General features: G+C 35.5%; 2 protein-coding genes across 7 annotated transcripts in view; one reads left to right on the top strand and one right to left on the bottom strand.

Moving 5' to 3' along the window:
* The window catches only part of LOC127970470 (S1 RNA-binding domain-containing protein 1), a 54,893-nt gene extending 47,469 nt beyond the window's left edge, over nucleotides 1–7,424 (bottom strand). For 2 of the 3 annotated variants that reach the window (XM_052573063.1, XM_052573060.1), the window contains exons 1-9: nucleotides 7,325–7,424; nucleotides 6,833–6,900; nucleotides 6,228–6,519; nucleotides 5,734–5,967; nucleotides 5,059–5,225; nucleotides 4,059–4,176; nucleotides 3,784–3,922; nucleotides 2,938–3,034; nucleotides 2,585–2,747 (exon numbers count right to left, since the gene is read on the bottom strand). In XM_052573063.1, coding sequence (XP_052429023.1) covers nucleotides 2,585–2,747; nucleotides 2,938–3,034; nucleotides 3,784–3,922; nucleotides 4,059–4,176; nucleotides 5,059–5,225; nucleotides 5,734–5,967; nucleotides 6,228–6,519; nucleotides 6,833–6,900 — 1,278 coding nt within the window. In that variant the 5' untranslated portion in view covers nucleotides 7,325–7,424. Of the gene's footprint in view, nucleotides 1–2,584; nucleotides 2,748–2,937; nucleotides 3,035–3,783; nucleotides 3,923–4,058; nucleotides 4,177–5,058; nucleotides 5,226–5,733; nucleotides 5,968–6,227; nucleotides 6,520–6,832; nucleotides 6,901–7,310 lie in introns of all 3 variants that reach the window. The other variant, XM_052573061.1, reaches the window with a different exon arrangement.
* An 86-nt stretch (nucleotides 7,425–7,510) lies between these two features.
* On the top strand, nucleotides 7,511–11,398 carry LOC127970471 (lysophosphatidylserine lipase ABHD12-like). 4 transcript variants are annotated; one of them, XM_052573064.1, is made up of 14 exons: nucleotides 7,511–7,727; nucleotides 8,054–8,194; nucleotides 8,425–8,516; nucleotides 8,611–8,704; nucleotides 8,841–8,960; nucleotides 9,338–9,368; nucleotides 9,451–9,496; nucleotides 9,617–9,746; nucleotides 9,880–9,917; nucleotides 10,022–10,110; nucleotides 10,327–10,409; nucleotides 10,585–10,663; nucleotides 10,744–10,868; nucleotides 11,113–11,398. In XM_052573064.1, exons 2-14 carry the CDS (start codon nucleotides 8,097–8,099, stop codon nucleotides 11,138–11,140), a joined length of 1,053 nt encoding a protein of 350 aa, XP_052429024.1. In that variant the 5' UTR covers nucleotides 7,511–7,727; nucleotides 8,054–8,096; the 3' UTR covers nucleotides 11,141–11,398. The 4 variants fall into 4 exon arrangements, with proteins under 4 accessions (XP_052429024.1, XP_052429026.1, XP_052429025.1 ...); XM_052573065.1 differs by having other exon boundaries at nucleotides 7,543–7,560; XM_052573066.1 differs by lacking the exon at nucleotides 8,054–8,194.
* The last annotated feature ends 532 nt before the right edge of the window (nucleotides 11,399–11,930 follow it).

Below are 11,930 nucleotides of genomic sequence, written 5' to 3' on the forward strand. Positions count from 1 at the left end.
GAGGAATGTAAGCGACAGAAAATTAATATTATTTTAAAGACTGAGCTATTCTGATTCAATATTTTTTCACCAAATAAAGTCAACGGCACTGCCGTAGAACAGAGCAATAGAGGATGGCCTCTACAAAAACAGAAAGAATGGATGAACTTTTCACTTCCTATTTTTGCATGTACAGGAAAACAAACATACACAACATGGGGCTCAGAATACACCAACAATCATTCTCCATACAAAATAAATATGAACTCTTTCTTTAGCAAGGGCAGTTTTGTTTTACAAAACCATTTGATGTTTAGCACTGATTATATTCTAGTCAATCTGTCATAAACTCAAACAAACAAGCAGAAAGCAAGACCACATTTTATTTGTTACTAATTGCCAATTTGTAGATTTTTCAGCTGCACTTTTAGAGAGCGTGCTAGAGGAAAAAAAAAATTAGTTAGTATTTCTCTTTAATGAACTGAAAAAATTGTTTGGTGCATTTTTACTCTAGAAATGTATGTTTACAGCATGTATAAAATTCATTTTCATCAATATAAATAAAAATATTTTATTTTTACAAAATGCCATGTTTCAACCAGAAAAAGCCCCTGGAAGCTTAAAAACATAGGATTCTTAGATCTAAATGTTCGAAAGTAAAGTGGCACAGTAGTAAAAGAACGCAAGTAAAATATATAAGAAATAAAGAAACAAAAAAAAAAAATAGAATATCATTTGGCTATGGTGAGATGAACAGAAGTGTATAGAATGGAACATTTTTATAAATATATATATATATATATATATATATATATATATATATATATTTTTTTTTTTTTTTATTGTTTATTGAAATATTGATAAAACAAATACTTGAAGCTAAATAATTTTCAACCAAAATTAAGCAAAATATTAGTATATACATCAATATACAATGTATTTAAACATCACTTTCAAGTTATACTTATTCTGCGTGCTTCTGTTTTTAGTCTTTTCTTGGTTCATCTACTAAAATGTAGTGCAAAATAATATTTTACAACAGTCATTTACACCGCTAGTGTAAACGGTTTGATCATTAACTTGAAAAAAAAAATAATAATAATTAATTATGCCTAATTCACAGATAAAGCATCAGTATAACCTCTAGAGTAACTTAAACCAACAAAACCTTTCACCAACCGGTTCATGGAACCCACACACACACACACATCTGTCCTTAATACACTCTCACAAGCAATGTGTTAAATTAAACAAGCAAGTATGTGTGCATACACATGCCTCCTGTCAAAATACATTCCACACTCTTCTCTAGCAAAACCACGAAAAGGTTCATTTTAGCCGGAGTGCAACAGCTCACAGGTCACGGCAAACTCAAATTAACACTCACTGACAATCTACGTCAGCAGATTAACAAGAGGGTAAACTGTATGCTTCACAGAAGATCGCACCACCACTCATTCACTCACTCATTGGGCCCGTCTTTCGCTCTTTGTCTCTCTCTCGCACCCTATCCCCCTCCTTTCTCAGAGCCCATGAGCGGCTGTCATCATGAAGCTGTGTCTGTCAATCCTAGCCTCTAATCCACAGGCACGTGGATGGGGACGTGTCACATATGTTAAGAGGGGGAGATCGGGAATGACTGGGGGACAGGGAACGGGGTGAGAGAGATGAATAGAGGGAGAAAAGGATGACAGAGTCACTGTGACATGTGGCCCACAACCAACTCTGAGTAAGCGGGTAACCGTGAAGTGAGAGAGGGGGAAGGGGACACCATTGACACAAACACATACAGTTAAACAGCGCTGACAGAAGAGCTTTGAAGAGTGGCACGAGGACCTGTTTATATGGCACAACACTGTCAGTGTGTGTGTGTGTGTGTGTGGACTGGTCGACTGTGTCCGAGTCCGTACATATACACTAGCTGTCAAAGGTTTGGACACACCAACTCATGGTTTATTAGGACTATTTTATAATAATAAAACAGTCATCAGAATTAAATAACACAAGCATGGGAGTAACGTAGTGATTTAAAATGTTAAATAAATCAAAAATTATATGACAGTTCAGCTTCTTTGTGAGGGGGAACCTGAGAGGCTTTTTACACGGAATTGGAGATGTTCACATGTATGCTAGACACTTGTTAGCTCCTATCTATTCCAGCTTTTGTTTTTCAAAGAAATTCAAATGCAGGAACAATTCAGTTTATATACGTCTTCACAACTCACACAAGCTTAAAAGGTTTTTTGAGATAATTAGAAATATAACTTTAGACAAGGTTGCTCAAAATATTTCACTGGTAGTTAATTTAAGTGAAAACTATTTATAATAATTAAAAAGAGAACCTAAAAAAAAAAAAGGGGAAACTTTTTATTCAGATCAGAACTTGTCATCTCAATGCAGAAAGCAGTTTTAACAGTTTCTCATTGTTGAAAAGGCTTTTGTGGAATTAGAGTGCAAGAAAGCAATATCGGTGGATATGATGTTCCAATCTTCCAATTAAAAAAAGCAACAAAAAAAAAAAAGCTAAAAAAAAAGTTTCGAGATCTGAAAGTGCTCTGTCTGTAGGGTAAATCTCATAAGACACAAGATAAAGAGGTGACCAAACCTGATGGTGCTGGATGCGCTGAACATCACAGGTGAAGTCAGTATACAGGCTGAACTTGGCAATGTCCTTTGGTTTGCTCTTCTGATTGCCCTGCTGTGGCTGCTGCTCTTTCAGCGCTGTTTTGGACACTGACGAGTGAATGGTCACCGAACTCCTGTCGCACCTGAGAATAAACATACATTCAGAGTAAAACACACACATATCATTACTGACTAATTGACGACTGACAGGCTAGAAAGATCCATATAATGCCAACAGAGAAAAACAGATTAACAGATAATAGAAAGATGATATTAAGAGGGACTGGATAGTCAGAGGAAAGAGTGAATTTGCTCAAATAATCAGTGTCTCACAGTGACTGTACATAGGTGAGAGTCTCTTTGTCCTTTGCAATCATATCTGCCAGGATCTCCTGCACACCTGTGGCCACCTCATCCAGGGTAGACAACCCTACAGACAGCAAACGAAACAGCTGAAATGTCCCATAACCTCATTCAGTCATCAGTGGCCCTGCGTTAACTTTTGAGAACTGCCCTTTTATTGATAGAAAGTGTGGAATAGTTGCACATTTTTACTCAGTTTTAGAAGTAGATAATATTGAAACCTCATACACAACAATGCATATAAATGAGAGAAATGTCTAGAAAAACATGTCACAATACTGCTTATGTCACTGCCTTAATATGTCAACCCATAGGCATAAGCAGTCAAAAACAAATTTAAAAGTACTTTGCTGCCCTCTATAGACTCAATGTCTTTTAGTAATTAAGGCTGCAAAGACAAATATGTAAAATGCACATGAAACAATACATGGAAGGGATGATGTAGGGACAATTAATCAGTTTCAAAAAGCATTAATAGTGTTACACCTCAGAGGACACGGAGGTGTGAATGACGCTGCACAGTAAGGGGATTTCTTATTTATCCAACTTAACCAGGTTTTGGTTGTTTGCGCTCTGCAGATAGATCGTTGTATGACCTCTAAGTACTGCAAGTGCTATAAAGAGCTGAGCATGTGTCTCTGTATGCTTTCGAATCGCTCTCACAGTACTTCGATGTCATACAACGATCAAAAAACAGCCAAAACCTTAGAAATCTTGGCCAGGACATGTCCCTAGAAAACAGCACATCTGGTCACCTTGCTCTACAAGCACTGTTACAACAGGCTTTAAAAAAAGCAAAACAGAAAAGGAAGATACCTTTAGTGTCGGGCTGGATCGAGGATTGCAGGTCCAGTTTCTGAGGTTCCTGAAGCAGAGCCAGTGCAACAGGTTCCAGTCCTAGCTCCTTAGCTCGCCGGGCCTTGGACAACTTACTGCCCTTTTTATAGGGAGCATACTAAAGAAAAAACTATTATTATTATACATAAATAGGTATAAGCTATTATAAAGTCACCCACAGTCAAAAACTCACCAAATGGTCAAAGTTTCTCATTAATAAGAAAGCTGGGAAGCTTGTTCTGCTCTGTTCTTACCACATGGTCTATTTCATCAGCCGTTGTGCAGTTCTTTAGAGCCATTTCCAGCTCCGAAGTAAGAACCCCCTCCTTCTTTAATGTCTGAGAAACAGATCTGCTCTTCTTTGCCACTGACCTAAGAAACATGTATAATATTAACTCAATGTATTTGTGTTATTACAGTCTTCATCCTTTTTGCTTTTTTTTTTACTTTTCTTTTACGCAAGGAAAATGAAGAAAAAAAACTGAGGTCTATTTAATTATCAACTTACACAACGGTTCAAAAGTTGGTAAGAATTTGTAATGTTTCTGAAAAAAAAGTATTTAATGCTCACCAAGGCTGCATTTAGTTGATCAAAAATACAATAAAAACAGTAATAATGTTCTAATATCGGTACATGAAAAAAAAAAAAAAAATTAAGTCCTGTCATGGCAAAGCTGAATTTTGAATTTTTTGAATGATAGATTTTGAAATTGTATATCTAAATATTTTGAGAAAATAAACACTTTTCATTGTAGTGTAGCCTACATAAATAAAATATTATTTAGTCAAATTAATCAAGAGAGAACATAAGTAAACTTCAACTCCTTACAGAATCACAAAGCAATGGTACATGGAAAACATTACAAAATATCTGCTGCCATCTACAGGACACATTTGGTTATAGCAGCCTGATCAAGGTAATTCAAGCTAAACAAGACACATTAAAATACCAGAATACTTTTTGTGCCTCTGGAGCCTCTTGAATTAATTGCAAGAAGCTAATCAGGACATAAAAATAAAATAAATTCAAAATGTTTCTTTAAAATGGTTAAATAAAGGTTTTATCCAACAACCACGAAACACTTACCGTTTCCTTGAATGTAAATATAGATTTAAATATGAAACTATATCAACTAAAGCATGTTACTGAAAATATAAAATCAGTGCTAAATAGCAGAACAGTTTGAAATTTAATAAAAAATTATTTCCTTTTCTTATCTCCTTCTTTGTTGTTGTGCCCTTCCAGTGTCTTACCGTAGCTCTTCAAGAGTCAGCTGCACATCTCGAACAGCATCGGCATCCATGTGGTTGATCAGCTCCTTTCTGTAGCGCACCATAAAGGGAATAGTGTTCTCCTCCTGGAAGAGCTGTACAATGTTTGCACACACCCACTGCTCCACACCAGACTTCTCAGCAAGAACCTACACGGGATATTAGAAGAATGTGTCCGGTTTCATTTGTTTTTTCTAAGCAAAAATAATGACCATCATACATTTTTACCATGAATAACCAAAGATACATCATTCTTTCTGTGTAACAATATTTCATATAACAAAAATTTTGTTGAATTAAAATCTTTACCAATTCAATTCTTTACCAAATCACTATGTTTAACGATTTTTGAAACAATAAAGTAGGCACTTTATTTTCATTTAATATGTTTTCAATGTATGTAAAGTTACTTACATTTAATTAGATGGAAAAAAAAAGGGAAAACATTTTTTGACCCATATATACTTATATTTCCCTGTAGAATGCTGCAATTGACCAATCAGCATCAAGTATACCAGAAAGCACTAAAATAATTTGAAATAGCAAATAATAATTCATTTGACAGTGCAACAGATCTTCATTGTGATCTTCAGGATGCTACAAACAAAAAAAAGTCAAAAACGAAGTCAGTCCCTAACACAGAAAGTAATAACCCACCTGAATGGGATCCCAATTCATCTGTAAGTCCTCCACACAGGGATTGCCCGACTTGAGTTTTATCGGTCTTCCCTGGGCTGAGTTTGTGGTCTTCTGCTTCTTCTGAGCAGGTTCATCAAAGGTGAAGCTGTCATTAGGCTCCTCTTTTTTCACCTTGGGGAAATGTTGACTGGATGATGGACACTCTTCGGGTATTTCTCCTGCATTATTACTGCTCAAGTTAATGGACAACCTCTATAATAAAGCAAAAATAAATGATTTGAGTACATAATGTCAGTGCTGGATAAATATATTTGAACTGTTTACATCAGTCAGGGGGAACCCATATTTAATAAGTCGTCATTTAGAAAAGCAGCTTGTAGTACACTTATTAAAGGGCAATTACTGTTGCTGATTTCAATTACTTGCCAAATGCCATATAGATGTAGAATTGTGAATAAGGAAGAAAAACAGTATACCACAGTGAAAATCAAAGCACATGCATTATGACTTGCCTCTTCTTTGACTGCCACATGCTGCTGTAACTCAGGCTTCGGCAGAACTGCATCCTCAGTTTGTGGCTTTGTATTAGTCTTCCCCTTCTTCACTTTGGGAACCCGTGGAGCTCTGGGCTTCCTCTCTGCTTTAGGTTTTGGCTCTTTAGGTTTGGCCACCCTCTTGGTCACTTTTTTCTTTTCACCGGTTTCATCTGTCCCCCTCGGTTTTGCCCTTACTTTAGTTTTGCCTTCGTTTGAATTTGGTAACCATTCTTCTAACTCTTCACTGTCACCTTTTTGTTGGCCTGTCCTGTAACAAGAAAACAGTTTTATTTCATCCAGCATTCATGAAGAATAAGAAATCAAAGCTACTATTGCAGACTTTTTTATACAATAAAAACTGCAAATTGTTTTACAACGTTGACTGTTTAAAAACGTTCTGTGGTTAAAGAGCAGTTTGATACACCAGTTATAATTCATGAGTTTGTTCAACACTGTTAGTCTATCGGCTGAAACAGAAACAGAGTCCGTTTTAATGTACACAATGTTGTATATTAGCCCTGGAATGCTAATCTGAAAAATAAAAACTGCGTTGGTCTGAGCAAACAAAGCAAACCACTCACATGTCATCAGATTCATCATCCGTCGCTGGTTCTGTGTACACCTTTGCTGTTCTTGTTCTTCGAAGCATCTTTATGTGGAAAAAAACAAAGAATGAAAACAAACTAGCGTTACATGAAATAAACAAGCTGGGATGCCTGGGATAATAAAAAGAAACTTGGAAGTGAATATCTTTTCAATATCTTATTACCGGTGACGTTATATCTAAGCGTTATATTTTCAGACAAACAGAACTGAAAACCTGTCCGCAGCTGTCACGTTAAATATATTAAAAATATGAATGGAAATGGAAAAGCGTGTTTAACACTGTTGAGGTGAATATTAAATGCCATCAATGAAATCTCTGCAGAATCAGAAAATCATTTTGAATTTAGCGCGCGACAGCGTACGTTTCGTGTGATTTGTCTGGGCTGCTGCTTCTGCAAAAACCAGTGATTATGTCAAAGATGTTCACCTATAGAAATTGATTATTTACCAAACCTGTTCAAACTTACAGTGTTCTTCAGACAGGCATCAAACCATAACCCAACCAATCCACGACTGAATGGTTTGTTTCTTCCTTACTAGCGACGTCAGCAGCAGGAAGTGATGTAGATAAAGTTCTCAAACTCTTATAATATATAATAAAAGTTCAGCTTGATGTTTTTTCTCAAATGTTTCCAGACACGGGAGCTGACCACCATGCCCAGTCCATGTTCTTTTCTCTTTGTCCAGTTCAGTGATTTGAACGGTTTGTTTTTCAATTATTGCCAAAGTTGTGTAGAGTAAATAGTTAAGAGTGCTGCTCCGTGCGTTTTAAATTAAGAAAAAAGGAGTTCAATCTGACAGAAAAAAATCAGTTTGCAGGAAGACTGCAACAATCTGGTCAGCACCTAAGGATTTAAACGTGCATGCAAGGCAAGTCACATGCTGTATTGCCTTTTTGTGTGCATAATACAAAGAGCAACAATATCAGGAATTGTCATATCAGGGATTAAATGTAGTTTAAAATGTGACACTATGAAGTTTACTTTAAATTTGCAGTTTTAAAAAAGATATAGGCAATACAAGCTATTATTAGGACTAAAACTATTTAAATTAGTTTATGCAATTTATCAAAAGCAAATTCTCGAGTGGAAAAAATAATAATAATAATGTGTGCATATAAGCCCAGTCGGTGACCGTTGCTCCTGTCCTGTCCACTTCCGTGATTTTTTTTTTTTTTTTGTCAATTATTATCAAAGTTGTGTGAAAAGTAAATAGACAGAGGGTCCCCTGCTCTACAAAATGAAGAAAAGAATCAATAAATCTGAAAGAATATTTCAGCCAGCAGGAAGATTGCAACGACCAAGTCAGAAACCTAAGGATTTAAACGTGCATGCAAGGCAAGTTTGCATTGACTTCTTTTGAAAGTAATTCAGTCCTGTTTTGATAGACCGCGACATAATAACAACTGCATAAAAATGAACAGCAACAAGATCAGGCAATGTCTAACAGTAATGTGTTATTATGTAGTTGGTTGTGGAAAAGAAGAACTTTTAAAAATGTGACACTATGAAGATAAATCAGACGTTTTTACTCCCAGTTTCTGTGTGCATGTTCTCCTTCTCTTAAGATCCCAGTGGCAATGGACTTGGACTAAAATGGCACTTCTTTCGCTCTGCATTCTCTCTGCATCAGTACTATTTATTCTGCATCTCTTCTCTGGTATACAACATTTTTTTTTTTAGAAATATTGGTGTGGTGTCATCTATATATAGTTTATGATTTTTTTCCTAAACTCATTTGTGTATTTCTCCAGACTCTATTGACCTCAGCCAACCATCAGATATAGGTCTCAATCACACTTTAAATATCTACCTCGAACCTGAAGAGGGAGTCAGAGTGGGCGTGTGGTTAGTTTTAAGACATGTGACACATGCCTGTATATACACACACAAAAAAAATCTATAAAACAAATTATAAGACAAATATTCAGGTTTTCAATATAAATATATACTTTTCCCCTCCTTTTATTATAAATGTTTCTAGGCACACTGTACCTGAACATAGATGGAAGGAAGCGCAGGGAAAGGACCTAGACTGGTATGAGAAAGCTCTGGGGGACGGATCACCCATTTTCATCTACCTCCATGGCAACAGGGGTAACAGGCAAGAAACATTTAATTATCTTAAAAGTTTTTTATACACTAGAGTTTCATTCTTCATTTTGGAAAAAAAATATTTATTGGTCTGTTATTGATCTGCTAACCTATAGACAGTATTACAATATCTGCATAATCTCAGAGAACAGTGATAGGACTTGTGCATTGAACTTCGCGCCTCTTTGCACTTGGGAAAGACTGGGATGGGCAAATGCATGCTAATACCACTTTTAGTTCCTCAGTGATTTGATTTGATTGATGGTGGTACAATTTAAAATGTGTACTTCAAAAAATGAATTAAACATATACATTTTGCATTATACTGAAAGTATGCACTTTTTTTTGCCTTCTTGCTGTTCTAATTTTTGTACCTTTATTAAACAGATCTGCACCTCATCGAATTGGAATTGCAAATGTGAGCAAACTCACTTAATTAATCATGAAGAAAGACTAAAAACTTGACTAGTGTTAATGACTGAAGTGTCTTGGACATACAGGTCTTGAGTGCTGTTGGATATCACGTTTTGGTGCTGGACTACAGAGGTGAGTTAAAATGTTGTCACTTCACTGTAGCCGATAACCGTTGGAGATCATTTTAGCCTTGAACTTCAATATACAGTATGATTTGTCTATTGCTTACTCAAATACGTTAAAACCTTTTAGGTTTTGGGGACTCCACTGGTGAGCCTACAGAGGCTGGTCTATGTACTGATGTCTTATACTTGTACCACTGGGTTAAGGCACGCAGTGGAAACAGCCTGGTGTGTGTGTGGGGTCACTCGCTTGGTAGTGGGTGTGTAGGATCTGCTTTTTGATGACATTTTCTAAGTTTACTTCAAATGTATCAAAAACAACAAACAATATTAATTAAAAACAATTTCTAAAGTATACAATATATAACTGCAGTTTTTTTTCTTCTTCAATAGTGTTGCCACTACCACTGCAGTGAAATTACTAGAACAAGGTAAGAATTTGACTGATTTAAAGACAAGCATGCTTTTGTTTGTCTCAGTGGTTCTCTTGAGTTTATATTTTGTCTTAATCCAAAAACTGCAAATTTCTTGACAGGAAATCAGTTTGATGGAATAATACTTGAAGGTGCATTCCTAAATGCGAGGATGGAAACTAATAAACTAACTGAACACCCTTTTACCTGGGTAAGTAACGTTCAAGATCTTTGAACATCTTGTATAATTTTTTTTTATTTTCTAATCAAAACATTATAATTGGGATTTTTTTTTTTTTTGTACAATTTAACTCTGTCAAATTTCAAGTGAATTAAATATATATACACAGGATTAATCAAATGGGTCATAAATCAGAATTGGGTTTGTGTAAGTCTTATTTGTATCTCTCTTTTTCCTTTTCTCCAGTTTTATTGGAAGTTCCCATACATTCAGTACTTCTTGTTCAATCCACTGAAAAACAAAGATTTGAACCTTCCAACTGATGAAAAGTATGTGACATTGTTTTTAATATATTCAAGCATATGGTTAATATAAAATATAAGGCAATTAATTTAACAATATGTGTACAGATATGATTGTAATAGTATGCTAGTTCATGTTAAATATGTTAAAACATTGTAAACTTTTGATTTCTGCATTTCTTCCCCTATTATTTCTCGATAGTTTGCAAAAAATCAGAACTCCCCTTATGATTCTCCATGCTGAAGATGACCATTTAGTGCCCTTTGCCTCAGGTCAAGAGGTTTGTGTGTACAAAACTTACCTTATAAAAATAATTCAGAAATACATTTATTTATAAATGTTTGTCTTTTTTTGGCTCAGATTTACAGAACTGCAAAAAAGGCCCAAAACTCAGATGAGCGTGTCAAGCTGGTGCAATTTGATGCATCACTTGGGTATCTTCATAATGGGCTGTATAAAGACCCTGGTTTGCCAGATATCATAAGGTGATGTCACTTTCTGAAAATGTTTAATTTATCTTACTATTATATTACTTCTTTAAAGATTGATGTGGAAGGCTTTAGAGGAAAAAAAAACTACTTTGCATAAAAAGTGACAGTGAAAAATTAGTAACTTTTGAGGAGTAGGAATGTGTTACTTGTTGCTAATGTTTGACATTACATCACTAAATGACAGCAATATATTAGATAATGACGACAAAATAATTGCCTCTTCTTTTCATCATTACAGGGAGTTTGTGCAGTCACTGATGACATGATACACACACAAAAGGAGGGGAATTTGCACACCAACTAATAACTGGCTAATTAGTTGTACAACTGGTGCTGTAACTGTATATTTAGCAATTAAAACAGTATGCACTACTTGGATATAAAAAAATTTAATATCTAAAGGAAATTTTTCAGAATTGACCCCAGTGTGAATTTATTGTCTTGTTAATATTTGTAACTTTGATTTATTTTAAGAATGCAATTAAACCTTTTTCACAGTGCATAATAAAATCAGTTGTATAGTTTCTTGAGGGTCTAGGTTTTTATTGCGTGGGCAACTAATGATTGTCATTTATACTTTAGCATTATACAAGGTTGTCTTACTAACACATTTGGCCTGCAAAGTAGTCTTAAGATATCTAAGCTGTATAATAAGACTTAGAGTCCTTACATTATACTGTAAATTCTGTTCTCATATCTGAAAACATCTCGGTTACGTATGTAACCTTGGTTCCCTGAATAGGGAACAAGATGTTGCGATGATGTCATCACTATGGGAAAACCTTTGGTGTCTAAAGCCCTTATACCATCACGCCAATTCGTTGGCCAAATAGCACCGGCCCGACGTTCACATAGGTGAGTTATATCAGCGTGCTGCTCACTGTGTCATCAGATTTCCACTTGTTTATGAAGAAAGTGATATCAAAGGTACCGAATGGCCCGCATCGCAGCATCTTGTCCCTATTCAGGGAACCAAGGGTTTCATATATGTAAATGAGATGTTCCCTCTCATAGGTTCACTTCGATGCTGCAATGTTGACAATGATGAACTTGATT

Source organism: Carassius gibelio, chromosome B13, assembly GCF_023724105.1.
Source record: "Carassius gibelio isolate Cgi1373 ecotype wild population from Czech Republic chromosome B13, carGib1.2-hapl.c, whole genome shotgun sequence".
Taxonomy (NCBI): domain Eukaryota; kingdom Metazoa; phylum Chordata; class Actinopteri; order Cypriniformes; family Cyprinidae; genus Carassius; species Carassius gibelio.

What these genes read in the sequence shown, in the direction of transcription:
- LOC127970471 (XM_052573064.1), top strand. Translation starts at nt 8,097, where the DNA reads ATGAAGAAAAGAATCAATAAATCTGAAAGAATATTTCAGCCAGCAGGA. An exon ending in CATGGCAACAGGGGTAACAG is followed by an intron (nt 8,961 to 9,337) that starts GCAAGAAACATT and finishes TTTATTAAACAG; the next exon opens with ATCTGCACCTCATCGAATTG. An exon ending in AGTGAAATTACTAGAACAAG is followed by an intron (nt 9,918 to 10,021) that starts GTAAGAATTTGA and finishes ATTTCTTGACAG; the next exon opens with GAAATCAGTTTGATGGAATA.